Below are 18,970 nucleotides of genomic sequence, written 5' to 3'. Positions count from 1 at the left end.
TACTGCTATTGGGTCTGTAAATCTATTCCGTTTACCTTCTTTGAAAAAACAATATATTATGTACAACTATAATGCACTAGTTAAAAAATATGAAAAAAAAATGTGTCATAAATTTGAATCTGAATACATACTAAGCCCTGTACTTCTATATATACACTCTAAACTCTAGAGAAACTATTGCCTATGTGTACCAGAAAGCAGAGACAAGAATGTTCATAGCAGCCTGCTAAAACAGTACAGAAGTCCATTATTAATAAGAGAATCAAGAATTTTTTTTTAAAGTACATATATTACACATATATGTATGTATGTGTGTGTGTGTGTGTGTGTGTGTGTGTATATATATATATCCATATAATAGAGTACTATACAGAATTTAAAATGAAAAGACTGTCTTTTTTTTGTGGGGTACCAGGGATTGAACTCATGGACACTTGACCACTGAGCCACATCCCCAGTCCTATTTTGTATTTTATTTAGGGTCTCACTGAGTTGCTTAGTGCCTCCCTTTTCCTGAGGCTGGCTTTGAACTCGCATTCTTCCAGCCTCAGCCTCCCAAGTCACTAGGATTACAAGCATGGTGCCTGACTAGCAGACTATATCTTTTTTAAGCATCAACATAGATAAATCTCACAGAACAATGTAGAAAAAAGACACTGGGATTACAGGCATGTATCATCATGCCCAACAGAAATGTGTTATTTCTTAAATGTGGTCATGAGTAATAGTATTCATTTTGTTATTCTTTATGCTTGATATATAATTATGCATATATATATATATATGAAGTACTTCCACAAAAATCATTTTCAAAACTTAGTTTTGGACTGGGAGTATAATTCAGTGTATATCAACATGTTCAAGGCCCTGAGTTATATATTCAGTGTATATCAACATGTTCAAGGCCCTGAGTTAAAGCTCCCCAGAACTAGAAGGAAAAATTTAGGTTTGACTCTGTAAATTCAGGTAAAGAGAAAGGTGTGTACCAGGTGAGCTCTCATTTTACACCTCAAAGACATCACTCTGATATTCATCAAAAAATAGTATTCAAGCCAGGTGCAGTGGCACATGCCTATAATCCCAGTGTTTTGGAAGGCTGAGGTAGGAGTATCCCAAGTTCAAGGCCAGCCTCAGCAACTTAGCAAGGCCCTGTCTTAAAATAAAAAATGAGGGAGAGTGTAAGGGGGTAAAAAAAGATGCTGAAATAAGATGAATACCATTGCCCTAAGTACATGTATGAAGAAGACACGAATAGTGTGAATATACTTTGTATACAGAGAAATGGAAAATTGTGCTCTATATCTGTAATATGAATTGTAATACATTCTGCTGTTATTTATAACAATTTAAAATTTTTTTAAATAAAAAATACAAAACAAAAAGGGCTAGGGATGTAGCTAAGTGGAAAAGCAATGGGGAATGGGGTTGTGGCTCAGTGGTCACTTGCCTAGCACATGTGAGGCACTGGGTTCAATCCTCAGCACCACAAAGAAGTAAATAAATAAAACAAAGGTGTTGTGTCCATCTACAACTAAAGGGGAAAAAAAGCAACCTTCGGTTAAATCCCTAGTATTGATCCCCCACAAAAATTCAATTTCTTAGAAAAGCTATAGTTATCAATAATGAAAATCAGTATCTAAACTTACCAGCTTATTAACACGGAGTTTTGAGGAATTAAATTTGAAGACATCAATTTTCTTATCCAGTGGTTTAATAGTAAACTGAAAGAAGAAAGTAGAAAATACTTCAATTTGGAGCTAGGGGTGTAGCTCTGTGGTGGAGTGCTTACCTAGCAGGTGTGAGGCACTGGGTTTGATCCTTAGCACACCTTAAAATAAAGGCATGCTGTCTATCTACTACTACAAAAGGAGGAGGAGGAGGAGGAAGAGGAGGAAGAGGAGGAAGAGGAGGAGGAGGAGGAGGAGGAGAAAATAGTTCAGCTTGATTGCATAGATTCCTACCACCAACTGGGAATTCCACAAAAGCAGCAACCACGCTGGCCATGGTCCATCATGACGCTATGCCTTGTCCTGGCTTCCTAGTTCCCAGGCTCTAAGCCTCACTGCATTAGGAGAATGGAGAACAGCAAGTCTGGGGCTTTGGAAATTCAGGATCCTAAAGGTATGATTTCTGTACCATATTGGGTGGCTGTGAGGAAGGGATGCTTGGGCCAGCCCTCAAGGCCAACACTGGGAGAGCAGCACAGTCTAAGGCATAGCCCCTGCCTCATGAAGCTCCCAATCTAGTAAGAACCAGACTAACAAGAAATGGCACTCATTGGTGGCACATATCACAAATGTCCTGGGGGCTGAGTAGATCTACCAAAAGTAGAAAGGGACTGGATCTGGTCTTAGAATATGACAAAGTAGTTAAAAGGCAGGGTGCAGAGTTATTATGGATAGTTAAGAGGAATAAGGGCAGTCAAGAGGAATAAAGTAGAGATGGGGAAAGGGGAAGAGTGTGTGTGTGTGTGTGTGTGTGTGTGTGTGTGTGTGTGTGTGTGGTATTATTAGCTTTTGGGGGATTGCAGTGGGCTTAGATGGAGGGAGGCATGGGTGGGCTGGGAATGGAGGTAAGGAATAAAAGAGAGGTTTAGATTTGATGTGACAGGATACAGGGGGTTACTACAGTTCTCTGAATTTGGGCAAACTTGATAAAAGCTCTTAATAGAAGGAATAAAATATGAAGAAGATAAATGGACTGCTATAGAAGATCAAAACCTAGCTCCTGAAATCAAAGTACAGAAAAAGATGAATGATAAGGCCAGGGTGGCAGCCAAGTAGGACCAGGACCAGATCCTTGACAGAAAGAACAAATATAATTTCCATGCTTAACCATTCCTAAGGAGGCCAAACAGATACTTGATTTCAAAGATTCATTTTAAACTATATATTCAATTCCAAGAAAGACTGCTTAGCCATCCTTAGCATTGCAGGAGTTTAAAAAAAAAAAAAAAAAGCATCAGTGGTAGTGCACTTGGCCTAATTCGCTTGAGGCCCTGGGTTTGGTCCCCCATATTACAAGATGAACAAGCAAAAACCCTAGCTTGATTAGCTGATAAATATGTTGGGGAAGATATATTTCTGAGTATTTCTTTCACATGATATATTTTTTAACATTGAGGACAGAAAATGATCCTTTGTTTAGCTTTTTGACCAAGTTAACTCAGAAGCAGTATAGCTCTTGTGTAGGCTGCTATTTGTAAATTTCATGAGCTTATTTCTGGCCCTGCTGTCAAACCCAGAGGCTGTCAATGGGAAACCACAAGTACTGGGGAAACCACAGGCTCTGCGCCATAGCAGGGTGTACACAAAGAATCAATGGATGACTTAAAATAAACTAACATTTCTGTTTTGACAGCATGGTTATCATGCATAACTACCGAGACTACTTCCTATTATGCCAAGACAGCTTGAGGTCCGCTTACCATGAGTTATCAACAGGATGGAACATGACAGTGTCTGGCCCCTGGAGAGGGTAGGTAGATTAGAGTTTGTTATATCAGGCCATAGTAAGGGAGACTTTAATCCTTGGGTTCTCTAAAAATGAGTGTTTGGGGAGCCTTTAGTTAGCACAGAAATGTGTGATGTGCAGTAAACAGAGCTTTATGAAATTGGGAGATAAAGGACTACCGTACTGTGGCACATCTACTGCTTTAAGTCACATGGAGCTTTCAATTTAAATACTTTCAAAAAAGAACTACCTGATGTTTATTTACCTCCTGGGCTAACTACTTACAAAAACTCCAAGTCAGAATGTTTGGGATTAAGATGCTCAATTGGCCTCATCAAGCATGGCTGAGTAGATTACAACACAGAGTGGAAACCAGAGCCTGGTGTTCCTTTCCTCAATTTGCTATGAAGAAAGAAAAAAAAAAAAAAAAAAAAAAAACAGGAAATCTAGCCAAGTGCAGTAGCACACACTTATAATCTCAGTGACTCAAAAAACTGCTGAGATAGCCTCCTTGGCAACTTAACAAGATCCTGTCTCAAAATAAAAAATGAAGAGACTGTGGATGAACCTCAGTGATAGAGTTTTCCTCCACACCCTGCCTTAGATGTGCAAGTACCAGGAAAGCACTGAGCACAGTCCAGGCTGCCACTTCCCACCCCCTGGCACCTGGTATCTTGTGCTCTCAAGGGCCCAGCCTCTGGGCCTCCCTGAAAAGCTGGAACTGTGGCATCAGCCACTTTGCCTCCCAGCTCCTGCCACTCTACTCAGATGCAGGTCACTGTATCCCCTGCACCTCTGCTTCCTGGTATGACATGGCTACTGAAAATACAGCTCCTGTCTTCACAGCAGGGTTCTTACAAGGATTAAATCAGAGAATCAGAGCAAAATTGCTTGTAAGTAGAAGCTCTCTATTATTGTCATCTTTGTCATCAGTCCCTTCAATTGTACTTATTTATTATATTGGTTGAGTCATTACTTGACTAGAACTTCCTGGGTTGGGTTTTCTTTTCTTTCTTTCTATCTATCTACCTACCTACCTACCTTTCTTTCTCTCACCTTCCTCCTCCCCCTCCCCCTCCCCCTTTCTTTCTTTCTTTCCAGTGCTGGGGACAGAGCCCAGGGAATCACACATTCTAAGCAAGTACTCTACCGCTGAGCCACATCCTCAGCCCTGCATCTGATTTTTCCCCGTGTTGGCATTACTGGCAATTGAACACGTGAGCCTGGGCTTTCTACATCTTTGTCATATGAAACCTAGCACAAAGCAGATTCTCAATAATTCTTTTAAAATAATTCACAGGAGATGTGGGTAGAGTTCAGTGGTAGAGTACTCACCTAGCATGTACAAGGCTCTAGGTTTGATCCCCAGCACAAATGGAAAAAAAAAAAAAAAAGGAGGAGGAGGAAGAGGAGAGAGAAGGAGGAATGAATGAATGAATAGAGGATTATAGCAGTAGGGAAAATTCATTAGTATCCGGTATAGGAATATTTGAATCCTATGAATATTCATTATTTATTTATTGTTTGTTTTTAATATTTATTTTTCAGTTGTAGTTGAATACAATACCTTTATTTTATTTACTTATTTTATGTAGTACTGATGATCGAACCCAGGGCCTCGAACGTGCTAGGCAAGCGCTCTACTGCTGAGTCACAACCCCAGCCCTGAATATTCCTTATTTAAATTGCCAATGCTGAGAATGATATTGGCCAAATTATATTGTTACATTGTGTGAATACATATCAATATGTAACCACAAATCCCATCAATGTAGAAAAAATAAAAATAATCACTCAAAAATAAATAAATTGTGAATGCTGTGAGAAACACACACACTAATATATATATATGTATATATATATAAATATTATATATATATACATATATATATCACCCCCACACATACACACATAATGGTATGTGTATTTATGAACATATATATTTTTCCCACCACATGGATCAAGCACTAGACAGAGAAAGAGGCTCAATATAGACCATGCTTAAAATACAAAGAGAATTCATCACCAGAAATAGAAAGCTAAGTAATCAGAAAATGTTCCTTTTTTCTTTTTTAACTGTTCTTTTGGGGTTTAACCCTGACATGTTGAGCTTCCCATTCTTTCTTTAGTCAATAATGGGGTTTAGTGATGCCCTTTGAAAAAAAGGATGCCAGTTCTGTTCTGTAAATACTTTAAAAATCAACAACCAAAACCCCAAAGCCTGAGAATTAGAGGGCTTTTCCTGATAATAAGGAGATGGCCAAGCTGGGGCAGCTTTGGCAAGCAGGGGAGATGGGAAAAGACATTTTACTGGGCCACTGGCAGCATTTGTATTTCAAACATATCCTACCTCCTTGTCGCTGTATGAGATGTTTCGGATTTCATTCCACGGGAAGGAGATCTTGGGGGTCAGCCTGTTCTCGGGGTCATAAATGTGAAGTCCCAGAGCATCTACTCCAAGCAACAGCTCTGTGCCCTTTTTATTCTGTAGAGTCAATAAAGAGCGGCCACTGTCAACTCCAGCTCAAGATTTTATTCAACTTTCTAAAACCTAGCATACACTGTTACAGCTGACAAGTTTCAACAGGTCCCAACAGAAATCACAGCTGTCTTATAACCCAGGAGGCTTTCAGCTTCCAGGATTGGGGCAGGCAGAGGCACAACTATACCACTGTGACTTGTATATTCTCCCACAAAGGTCACTAGGAGCTCCTATCATTGGCTCAATGGCTAAAGGAGGGGCAATCTAAGTGTTACTGCCTCTAATTAATAACCAGATTATCTTGGATGTAGAATTAAAACCTGTAGATTTGGGGCTGGGGATGTAGCTCAATGGCAGGATGAGTACTGAGCATAAGTGAAGGCCTTTGTTTGTTTGAAAACACTGCCAGAATCCCCCCAAAACCAAGAACATACAAACAATCAAAACCCGTAAGTTTAAATATTTCCCATGTTAAAGAAACAGGTTGGCCAGATGTAGGGGCACATGCCTATAATCCCAGCAACTCAGGAGGCTGAGGTAGGAGGACCAAAACTTTAGAGACCAGCCTCAGCAACTTAGCAAGGCTCTAAACAATTTAGTGAGATCCTGTCTCAAAATAAAAAATAAAAAGGGATGTGGCTCAGTGGTTAAGCACCCCTGGGCTCTATCCTCAGGACCAAAAAGAAAGGACAGACTGTTGGATTACTGGAAAATTTTATATGTCAGGACTAGATGGTCTCATTTTAGGTTACATTCAGTCTCAATGTAGTCTTACTGTACTCAAAGCTGATAAAATGTTAATAGTAGAAACTCGTTAGTGAGTATATCTGGGTATTTCCTCTATGTTCGAACTATTTAATAACTAAATGTTAGAAATAAATGTCTGATGAATTATATATAAATTAATTAAATTTAATATATATGTGTGTGTGTGATACTGAAATGTCATGCTACTTCATATACTAAACAAGTATCTAAAGAGTATTCCATTATAAAGCAAAGTTTTAAAAGTTTCATTAATTTTATTTCTTTAAACTTTTGGATCAATAAGCTGTTTAAAAATTTAATTGGCTGTTTGTATGTTATACCTCTGTCAGCCATCCCAGTCAGCAGTCCAGAAAGCCAGGAGCAAGTGTCCTGGGCCCCGCATCACTGACTTGGCTACGGATCTGTCAGCCACGTCCTCAAGGACAGGCTCACCTGCCAGCACCATGGTCCAGCTCTTGTCTGGCAGAAGAAAGAAACTCCCCACACAAGGACACTATAGCTCCTGACCCCATGCTGACAACAAGGAAATTGAACCAAGACTCAAGGGTAGGAAAACAGATCTGCAAACTGAGAAGGTGCTTGGACTGTGACGAGAAGTACCAATCTAACAGCAGGTGTCAGATGGAGAAGCGAGTGCTCTAAGATAAATCTCTTTACTCCTTCTAACACCTGAAGTTAGGCGCTATCACCAAGCTATGAGAGAGTCTCCTGTTTGTCTGCAAAGCTTTCAAAATAACTGTGTTAACAAAAATGAGGCTCTGTACTCTTACATCTATAGCACATTTTGGAAAATGAGATATTCCATTATGTTTCTGATTATTAAGTTTAAATAAAAAAAATAAACAAACAGATTTTGCCCGCTGCCTCCTATCATCATGACTGACACTTCTATACATTAAACGAGAGATGGGAACACAAGCAGCTCCTTTTAAACTGTTTTTATCACACAGTATCCTGCTATATTATAATTTTTTATGTTATATATATGTGTTAAAAATAAATTTTAATTTTAAAAAATTATTTTAAGCATATATCTTCCTTAGTTAATGATGAAATTTAGGAACTCTAACAGTAAAACCTCTAAAATAATCTTTAACCTGGTCTATTGATCAATATAAGAAATGTATATACTCAATAGTATACATTAGCCTGACTAATGTAGACATAGTACCTGATAAGAAACTGTTTTTTGAGGATTATAAAATCCTAGTTTAAAGAATCTAGGTGGTAGGCACATGGGACAAGAGTAGCTGGGTTGACAAAACCACAGTGTTTTGTTAAATTAATTTGACCTTAAAAAAGGCGGGGGGTGGGGCTGGGGTTGTGGCTCAGCGGTAGACCAATTGTGTAGCACATGTGGGGCCCAGGGTTTGATCCTCGACACCACATAAAAATAAAACAAAGGTATTATGTCCAGCTATTTCTAAAAAATAGATATTAAAAAAAAAAGGCTGGGGGCTTGGGTTGTGGCTCAGTGGTAGAGTACTTGCCTGGCATGTGTAAGGCGTGGGTTTGATTCTCAGCACCGCATATAAATAAATAAAAATAAAGATCCATTGACAATCAACAAAATACATTAAAATAAAAAAAACAGGGCTAGAATTGTAGCTCAGTGGTAAAGTGCTTACTTAGCATATGTGAGGAATTGGGTTTGATCCTCAGTACCATATAAAAATAAATAATAAATAAAGGTATTGTATGCATCTACAACTAAAAATATTTTTAAAAATATTTTTAGTTGTAAATGGAGCTTATGTTTTATTTATTTATGTATATGCGGTGCTAAGGATTGAACCTCAGGGCCTCACACATGCCAGGCAAGTGTTCTACCACTGAGCCACAACTCAGCCCCTAAAAATACTTTTTTAATGAAGAAACCAAACAATTAGCAAATACTAATTAATGAAATTTTAAAAAGCATATTCTAGGCACCTGTTTAGTATATGAAATAGCATATTCTAGGCACCTGTTTTGTATATGAAATAGCATATTTTAGGCACCTGTTTTGTATATGAAATAGCATAACATTTCAGTGAGCTTATTTGTTATGCAAAGTAATCCATCAAAATCTGTATTTAGAAGATAAATAAAGTAAAAAGCTATTCTAGAATACTAAAAATGTTTTAATTTACCCAAGTTTAGTTCAAATGTTGTAAGAACTTGCAAAGAGGAAAGCAAAGCATAACTGTAGTCATAAAGGTAAACCACTGTGGCAGATGTTTTTTTAACATCTACTCATCTACCAGTCGTGAAATGCCTGGACACATCACATGTATTCCTTTGGAAGAAGCTGCGGATACACTGTGTCTGCCACCCAAACCCACCCACAGGAGAAAGGCAAGCTAAAAGGCCAGACTTTGGCTGCACACAAAGGCCTCTCTCTGAAGAAGCAATGGGTTCCCAGAGGAGGGTAGATCATTAATGTCTGAATAGAAAAAATAATTAGCTTCATAGAACAAGAGTCCCACCCAAACAAATCAGTAATCTATAAAAGTCGCTTCACTCTCAGTGGGCCTTGGGGAAAGAGTATTTCCGGGTGCTCTCTGGATCTCACAGAGCTTGAAATAATCAAATGTTACACTCCCAGCATTCCAACAGGCTTCTGCTAGGAAGCAAAGCAAAGGCCCCAGTCCCTCAAGGCTCCACAGCCACTTAATTACCTATGATCTAATCTGAAGTCCAAAAATAGAAAATCAAGCTCTAAGACCCTTTCCCTTTGTCTTTTATTCTTTACCACTGAACCACAAAAGACTACCACCCTGGGATACAGAAGTAACCCGTTTTGACCATCTGGCCCTGGTTCAGCATCTATTTGCTAGCCGGGGAACTCAGGAAGTTCAACATACCCGAATTGCAAAGTAGTTCACACCATACATCTCCAGGTCCTGAGCTATCTTCAAGTACTCCATTTCAGCTTCATCCCTGTGAGGAGAATGGAAGACACTGTCACTGGAGCTAAGAGGCAAGGGTAGAGGGCAGGTACCCGCCAAACTGAGCATTCTGAATCTGCCACTTCCCTGGACCCATACTGGCAAAGTTCTTCTCAACCCTGAGTCTATTAAACACAGCAGAATTTCTCATCCCAGTAAAAACAGGAAAACAGATTCATTATGCTGTCTCTTGGCTTCAATTTCACACTTTGACCTTGGTAAACGGTGACATTTGTCTCAAGTGATTCAAGTAAAGTACATGGGGGCTAGGGATGTAGCTTGGTGGTAGAGCACTTGCTTAGCATGCACAGAGCCCTGGCTTCAATTCCCAGCATGTCAAAAAAAGAGAAATACATAGTATGTTATCTTCTAGCCTTAAATGGGTCTGGATATTCAAATTTTATTTAAGTTGTTGCCTTATCTTTGTGTACTTCCTTAACTTAGAAGGTTTTGGTAATGAACAACTCTTTCTGCAAGCCACCTGACAGCTACTTTCCTGGTTTTATTTCTTGACGTATTGTTGGAGGTTAGGGCAAGAGCTATTGGGACTGTAAAACCCAAGCCAGGTCACCTCCTTCTAAGTTATAAGTCAAATTTAAAGGAAGTTCTTGAAGCAGCAATGACTTGCAGAAAACTCCCAAATAGGTAATGGTATTGAAATATTTTAACTGGAGTCTCCCTGTGACCTTGTCCTTTTCCCTCTCTCTCTGATCTCAAAATGCTCTCAAATAAATTTTAAAAATTCACCCTGAGAGAACGCCAAGTGTTGGCAAGCAGGTGGAGGAACCAGAAATCACACACTCCTGATATAAATTGATACAATTACTTTGGGAAATTGACATTATTGTAACAGCAAAAACCAAGAGACAACTGAACAACCTCAATGTCCTTCAATAGTAGAATGGATAAATAATTTGTGGTGTATTAACACAGTGGTATTCTGCACAGCCATGAAAATGAGAAAATTATTGCCACATGCCACAAGCCCAAATTTTGCAATATGATGCTGAGTAAAAGAAATGAGGAACGAAAAATAGAAACTGATTGTATTTATCTAGAGTTTAAAATGGGCAATGCTGGGCTAGGGGTAAAGCTCAGTGACAGGGTGATTGCCTAGCATGCAAGAGGCCTTGAATTCAATCCCCAACACTGCAAATAAAATAAAATAAAATAAAATGGACAATGCAAATCTATGGAGTTAGAAATCAGGGAATCAGTTACTTTGGGGGGAAAAGGAGAGTAGTTATGGGCTATTTCTTCTCGAGGGTAGATGGTGTTTTCACTTTGTGACAATTGATCAGGCAGAATACTTATAATTTGTCTACTTTTCGGTATTCATATAACATATTTTTAAAAGTAAAAAAAAAGGACACATGATAGGAAGCTAATTTAAAGAAGAGATTAAAAAAAATTTAAAGGCTAATGCAAAGACGATCAATTCCTACAGTGACCAGCGGAATGCCAATTTTAACAATATGAATTTTCACCTTTTAGTTTACAAAAATTATAGATTGATAAACTTTGTAAACTAAACAAGTGCTGAGTATAGACTGGAATGGGCTGACTTGTTACCAACAGGAAAAGCCTTATGGAAGGGCAATTTGGTGGCACCTTTTAAAACACAAAATGTTCACATCCTTTATCCAGCCATTTCCTTCTCTGAGAATCTATCCTTACACTACTCATACAATCGTGTAACAATATGACCTAGGCACTTCAGAACTTTTTGTAAAGGTGAAAAATCTACAGATACTCCAAATGCCATCAATAGAGGGCTGGATGCAACAGCAGTGCCTATCTATACAATATAAATCTTAAAATTGAACTAAATTACTAATGAATGCATTAGGTCTGTACATCCTGACAGGCAATACATATGCCACTTGACACCAATGCGCTACAGAAAAGATGCACATGAAACTGAAGACTGACATGACTCTCAGCTCCCCCTTTGTCTTTATATACTTCAGTACCATATTTTGTTCAACAGACCTGTCCTCGTTTTGCAGTTCTTTAAGGAAAAAAAAAAAAAGGCCATAAGAATGTAAACAATTAAGGGACCTTACCTGGCTCGGCCTCGGTGCTCTGCATACCAAGCTGTAATTCTCTCCTCCCACATTTCTGGAGTCATCTGATATAGATTTATTACCTACCCAAAGAGAGAAAAATAAAATCTACACACAGGGCTAGACGTGGTGGTGCAGACCTATACTCCCAATGATGCAGGAGGCTAAGGCAAGAGGGTCACGAGTTCACAGCCAGTCTCAGAAATTTAGCAAGGTCCTAAACAATTTAGTGAGATCCTGTCTCAAAATAAAAAATAAAATGGGCTGGAGATGTAGCTCAGTGCAAAGCATCTCTGGATTCAATCCCCAGTACCAAAAAAAAAAAAAGTACAAAAATCAGAATCTACAGATAATATGATATAGGGACCGGAAATGTAGTTTATTTATAGTGTGTGCTTAGCATGTACAAGGCCCTAGGTTCCATTTCTAGAACCAAAATAAATATATAAATAAATAAATAGTTTTTAAAGATCTACACACAAAGTAAGTTTGGGTATTTTTGCCATTTTTATAATTATGCATCATTTTTACAAAATAGCAAAGCTATTTTTAAAAAAGCTGCACACAGGGAAGAGTCATATGCAGAAGTAGGTGTGTAAACAAGCAAAATTCAATTGGAGGAACAGCCTGGAAACTGCAGAACTCCTCAGGCCTCAGTGCACGCGGGGGCTTGGCAGCAGGCCCCCTTTCCTGCCTGGGCTGTGTATCCCAGAGACCACCTCTAACAGTGAAGCAATGCTCACTAATCCTGTGCCTTTGTCTGCATGGAAGCCATCAAAGACAGGCAAAGGCCAGGAGAGGTGAGAAGCAGACCTTTATTACCCACTGACAGATGAGTGGGGCCATAAAATCAGAAGCAGCCAAAGGGAAGGAGGGCCTGCTTCTGTGGCTAATGAACAAGATGAACAATGCTGAGGATTAAAAATCACAAGGCCCACCCCTACCTCACCTTTATCCACCCCTTGAGGCTGCAAACGGCTTAATTCCCAGAGCTGAACACAAACTGCTCCATACACCTCCCTGGAAATCAGTGCCACTCAATCACCTTTAAAGAAATCACCACACTAGAGAAACAGGCCATGCTCATCCCAGCAACACCAAACTAACCTTTGTTTTCTTGTATACTTAACAGAGATGCCATACTCTTTACTCAAGATTTATTCATTACAAAGTATTTAGGAAAATGCGCTTGCCATATACTACCAACATTTCTTTAAATCATTTGGTTAGCTTTCTTTAAGACCACGTCTCTGCTATGTTTCCCCAAAAAGAAAATTTGATTTCTTACCCTTTTTGGAAGCAATTCTTCTTGGGCCAAAAACCCCCGTTTGTGCACTGAGGGGTCGTAGTCACCATACTGGAAGGAGAAGAAAGGAGAGCAGGTGATTGAGATTCTAAAGACTACTGCCATTTCTGAACAGGGCTCTACTTAGTCTTATTCCCTTCTCCCAGCTCCAGGGAGCAATTCAATTCCGATGACAAGTCAAGATTTCAACCTTGCTAGTTTGTTATCCTTGAATGAAAATACAAAGCTGATTATATCTATGAACACAGTTGCAAAATCCCTCAAGGCGATGTGCTAATAAGAATCTGACATTTGTATGGAAATGTAGTCATGTTTTCTAAGTCACTTCTAAAATGTTAGTTTTTAAATGGAAACAACAAAACACAACTGTGAAAGTTGTGATTAGCAAGGTGTGATAAGAGTCTTACCTACAAATGCTTCTAAGTGGCTGGTAATTGGAGCCAATTGCTAGGTGGGAGCTGGGAATAATGCAGACAATACTTTTAATACCTTTCACTCAAGGCTCAGAAAAATGCTTTGGAAAAATCTGATGTTAACACTGTCATTCCTACTATACAAAGAAACGAGTAAAAGGTTAACTGATTTTGCAAAAGCTGCACAGCAAGTCACTACTGGGGCTGGAAATAGGTCCTGCATTTTAATTTATTCCTCCAGGGACAATGACTTAGAAATTTGTTCTCTACTTAAAAAAGGAAAAAAGTGTTCTTTTCTTTATTAGAAAATTTAAGCCTCATCAGGAAGTCATCAAAAATGAAACAAGGGGGCTGGAGGTGTAGTTGATGGAGTACTTGCCCTGCAGCATGTAGGAGATGCTGGGTTGGATTCTCAGCATCACCTAAAAACAAAACAAAACAAACAAACCTAGAGAGAACCCAGGTTTCTCCCTACTTCTAAAAGGCCCAGAGACATAAAAAGTCCTAACAGTATGGTTCTTTACTAGTATTTCAGAGGTAGCTGCAGAATACAAGTAAGAGGCTAAGCATACTTAAGTTTCACCCCAGCTCTTTCACTTGGTAGCTAGATGACCTTAGAAAATTTTCTCTTCTGTAAAATGGAGATATCTTACAGGACTCTTGTTTGGATTAAATGAAATAATATCTGCAAAGTTTTAAAAACCATCTTTGACACATACAACCAGATGTCAAAGATCTCAGGCCCCTCAAAGACTGTTTTCCTATTGGTCAAATGAGAACACTGGCCTTGGAGGATCTAGAAGGGAGCTCTGGAGTATTGACACCGTGGTTTTAAGTAAGGTGCCCTCTCTCCAAACCTCAGCTTCCTTATCTGTAAAGCAATGGGTGTAAAAGCACCTAGCAACGAGGGTGAAGTAAAGCAATACAGGTAAGCCTTTAGCCCAGTGCCTGGCTCCTGGTGGAAGTCAGCTATGATTATTATTTAGGTTATCACCTGCCACTGTTTGCCTCCCCAGTTTTTGAAGGCATCTAATGCCAAAGAAAGCCCTATTAGTTGCATTTCCAAACCTCTCAATAATGCCCACCAAACTTGAATGCAAAAGTAAGCAGATATGCAAAGTTAAAGTTGTAAATTCAGGTTCTTGCAAGATTAACGGTCCCCATTATTAAATTATACTAAGCTCCCAGCTACTCCACTGATCAAATATATTACAGCTGAGCAATGCAGAGGTAGCAAAGACTGCTGCAAGAACTACTCCACTGGACTAACTCCACTCACAACATTAAAGCCACCTTGATGTATGTGCCTGCTCTTAAATGTCTCTTTAAAAAACAAAGGGGAAAAAAATCCTGAAATTGTAGCAATGGTGAATATAAAAAAAGTCATATCACTCTATGGATGGAGATGGCAATTCCTCATCCTTTTATGTAACAGATGCATTCTGATAATATATCCAGGGTGAATTTACTGTGAGGGTAAGAAGTTGAGATTTCAGCTCTCTGTACCTGCATGGGCCTCTGCCTAATTTTAAGAGTCATGATTTGGTATTCTTTATTAAAGAAAAGTCCCTAAATTATATAAACTTCAGGTCTACAATACCTGGATCTACACCTGATATAAAATAATTGAATTTAAATTCAAGAAGGGAGCACACTATTTAAAGGACTCTTGGGGTCTTTAATTTTTTTTTCCTTTTTGTGGTGCTGGAGATCAAACCCAGGGCCTCACACATGCTAGGCAAACACTCTGCCAATGAGCTTCATCCCCAGCCCCTATAGTCTTAAGTGGGACTCTTTATGGATATTAAATGATTTCCTATATTTTTATGTATGTAAAATCAGGTTGTTGTAGGGGACAGATGAGGCAGGGTACCAAAGATAGCAGGAAACAGTTTTATTTGGCTGCAGTCAGGTTCAGAGGGCACAGCTTTCTCTGTAATCAATTAGTCCCCTGAACCCCAAATTCAGGTAGTTTCAGAATTTTATACCCAGCATGTAAGGGGAGGGGCTCAGAAGTTCACAATCTGCAGAAGTTCACATTCACTATTCTGGGCAAGTTAACCCTTCAAGGACAACACCTGAGAAGGGGAGAGCTAGACAAAATGGACAAAAGATCAATACCCTTTTTTTTTCCTCCCCCTGCTGGCTGTTATGGAGCCCAACTGGTAACTTCGCTTATCTTAGAAATGTTGGCATCTTTGTGAAGCTCCAGCTCAAGGCCAGAGGCCTTGCTAAAGGATCTTTTTTTTTTTTTTTTTTAAATCACATTTTGCATTTGCAAACAACTTCTTACAAACTACTATCCTGGATAAATGTTTGTGAAAAACAAGTAAAGGGGCGTTCAGCAGTTGGAGTGCTGATTTCTTCCAGGCCAGTGGCCAAATAAAATGGAGCAATAGGAAAATTAGGAAGTTTACCTACACTGAACTATTTTGTAGAGACTCTTTTGCTGATAGTCCTAAAATCAATTATAGTAAAAATTTCTGGAGAAGCTTAGCTAAGATTTTCTGTGGAGGAGGGGGTGCCACTACAAGGTTGAATATTCTGACCAGGATTTCACAATAAAGATTTACTTAAGGAATATATAGAAAAATGGATCCCTATCACTAAAAGTCACTAAATTCCAGATGGATTAAAGACTTAAATCTATAAATGAAAACCCATAAAAACATCAGAACAAAATAGAGAACATGTGTATAATAATGGTTGGTGAAACCATTTTATGTGACTCCAAACAACAACAAAGGACTGACAAGCGTGACATGTAAAAATAGACAAAAGGTTGATACCTGCAACAGATGGTGCTTCAATAAATCAATCAGAAAAAGATAATCAATACAGTAGAAAAAGGTACAAGTCATAAACAGTTGATTCACAAATAAAAGAAACACAAATGGTCAGTAAATCTATGAAAAGATTATCAACCCAGATGACAATCGAGGAAATACAAATTTTTTAAAATCTATTTTTCTTTCAGGCTTAGTGGTGCACTCCTGTACTCCCAGCACCTCAGAAGGCTGAGGCAAGAGGATCACAATTCAAGGCCAGTTTTAGCAACTTAATGAGACTCTGTCTCAAAACAAAGAATAATTTTAAAAAGATGAGTGGGGGGCTGGGGATACATAGCTCAGTTGGTACAGTGCTTGCCTCATATGCACAAGGCCCTGGGTTCAATCCGCAGCACCACAGCGGGGAGAAGGGGGGGGCAGGGAATGTCACTCAGTGATAGAGCACCCCTAGGTTCAATTCCCAGTACCACATTAAAAAAAAAAATCTAGTTTCCTATCAGATTAGCAAAAATTTAAAAGACTGATAGCATCTATTTATTGGAAAGGATGTGCAAAAACAGGTCATCTAATGCACTATTGCTGAAAGTATTCTTTCAGAGAGTAAGTTGAAATTTGAAGTTTTTAAAATTTTTATCTATATCTATTTGAAATTTTTGAAATAAAATGTACATACATAAAATTCACCATTTTAAGTGAATGATTCAATGGTTTTTAGTATATTCAGAATGTTGTGTAACATTCACTAATTCCAGAACATTACCATCACCTCAAAACAGAAATCCCATACCCACTAGCAGTAATTCCTAAATTTCTAACTCCTCCCACCCCCTACAACCACTAAATCTACTTTCTGTCTCTGTGGATTTGCTTAGTATAGACATTTCATTTAAATGAAGTCATATGATATGTGGCCTTTTTGTTGGGCTTCTTTAACTTAGCCTTACTTAAATTTTAAATGTTCTTATCTTTCAACTCGGTTGTGCCATTTTTTTTTTGGTATTTATCATAACAGAATATAAGTAATATATGCCCAAAGGGGAAAAATACAAGGATGTTCACTGCACCTGTTTAAATAAATAAATAAATAAATAAATAAATAAATAACATAACAAAACAAAAAACCCCACAAAGATACCTTTAAATAATCCACAGTTCCTCCTTTCCATGATATACTGTACAGTAGGTAAAAAATAAGGCAAGGGCTTTGGCTGTGGCTCAATGGGAAAGCACTCACCTAACATGTGTGAGGCACTGGGTTCAATTCTCAGCATCACTTAAAAAAAATTAAATTAAATAAAGGCATTGTGTTCAACTAAAAAACAATAGGCAGGTCTATCTGTTCTGACAGTTTTAAATGAAAAGGATGTGATGTGTAGGAGCCACGTATTGTATGATTTCATTTATATGAAATGCCCAGAACAGGCAAGTTCACAGGGACACAAAAGCAGATTAGCAGTTGTCAGGGTACAGGGGTGGGAGCAGAGGGGTTCGGGGAACCTGCTAGTGGCCGTGGAATTTCTTCTGGGGGTGATGGAAACATTCTGGAATTAGGCATTACTAATAATATCAAACACCTTTTTATTGTATTTATGGGCCATTCTTACTTTCTTTTCTATAAGACCCCTATTCACATGCTTCATGCCCACTATCTTTTTCCTATAAACTTAAGACTTCTTTGTATTTAGATAGACTTTTCTATTGTCAATTCTATTAAATTCTACTTCTAGAAATTTGCCTTAAAGGGGGGAAAAAACTTTTGTGCATGCATATGAAGAACAATGTAGGAAGATTTTCAGCAAAGCACTGTTTATAATAGGGTAAAAGTAGAAACAATCTACCTCTTCTCGGGGGATGTAAATAAACCATGTTTATTTACGAATGGTACCAAATAGCAGTTCAAATCAAGGAGCTACACCTACACATACAACATAGATACATCTCAAAATCCAGGCTGAATGGGGAAAATATATCAATTTGTAAAAGGATATGCAGAGTATAGCACCACTTAATCAACTTTTACCTCCTACGTATTTTTAAGTCAATCTCTTCCTATCCAACCAACCATTGCCCACTTTAATTCAATCTCACTGTGTCAATACTGGGAAATTTAGGCTCTGTCAAAAAAATAAATCCTTCACAGGCTCTGAGGCACCCATAGGATAAAATTAAGACCTTTTATGATCTGTTCCTCTAGAGATAACTCCAGCCTCAATCTATGCCAGTCTCTACCTATACTCAGTGTTCTAACTGACTTGCATTTTGGCACTAATCATATTAAAGAGAAAAAGGAAAATTAAGCCTCCTCTCCCACCATTCTTTTCTTCCTTCAGAATGTGAAAAGTCTGCATGTAGCACCAGAAGCCTTATAAATCACATACCATTCTCTTCCAAAGTCATTTTTAATTAGGACATATTTCAAACCCTAAATTATCAATATAAAATCCAACAGGTGTTTTAAACATTGCAAGATGGTGGTGTCGTGTGACTAGACCAAAGAAATCCTTCCCATACTTTTGACTCCAGCATAACTCAACTCCAACCAAGAAATATGGTTCTTGTTAACTGAACCATGTGATTAATATTTGTATTCATACCTTGAGAGGAATTGTTTCTTTATGCTTTAGAATCAACTGTGTCTATATCATTCAAACAGCTGAAATACTATAATGAATACATTTGTGCATAATTACATTCCATGTGTTAATGAGCTCAGTTCACTTTCCCCTCCATACTTCGAAAGTTCCTTTCTGCTTCAGAAAGGTT

At 38.4% G+C, this 18,970-nt stretch overlaps 1 protein-coding gene across 4 annotated transcripts in view; it reads right to left on the bottom strand.

Moving 5' to 3' along the window:
- The window catches only part of NF2 (NF2, moesin-ezrin-radixin like (MERLIN) tumor suppressor), an 87,071-nt gene that overhangs the window by 30,204 nt on the left and 37,897 nt on the right, over window positions 1-18,970 (bottom strand). For all 4 annotated transcript variants that reach the window (XM_081285729.1, XM_081285728.1, XM_081285727.1 and 1 more), the window contains exons 5-9: window positions 12,988-13,056; window positions 11,700-11,782; window positions 9,550-9,625; window positions 5,804-5,938; window positions 1,647-1,721 (exon numbers count right to left, since the gene is read on the bottom strand). In XM_081285729.1, coding sequence (XP_081141855.1) covers window positions 1,647-1,721; window positions 5,804-5,938; window positions 9,550-9,625; window positions 11,700-11,782; window positions 12,988-13,056 — 438 coding nt within the window. The remainder of the gene's footprint in view (window positions 1-1,646; window positions 1,722-5,803; window positions 5,939-9,549; window positions 9,626-11,699; window positions 11,783-12,987; window positions 13,057-18,970) is intronic.

Source organism: Spermophilus citellus (genome assembly GCF_964194105.1).
Source record: "Spermophilus citellus genome assembly, chromosome: 3".
Taxonomy (NCBI): domain Eukaryota; kingdom Metazoa; phylum Chordata; class Mammalia; order Rodentia; family Sciuridae; genus Spermophilus; species Spermophilus citellus.
Note: the sequence above shows the minus strand (reverse complement) of the source record. Positions and strands in the feature narration are given on the sequence as shown.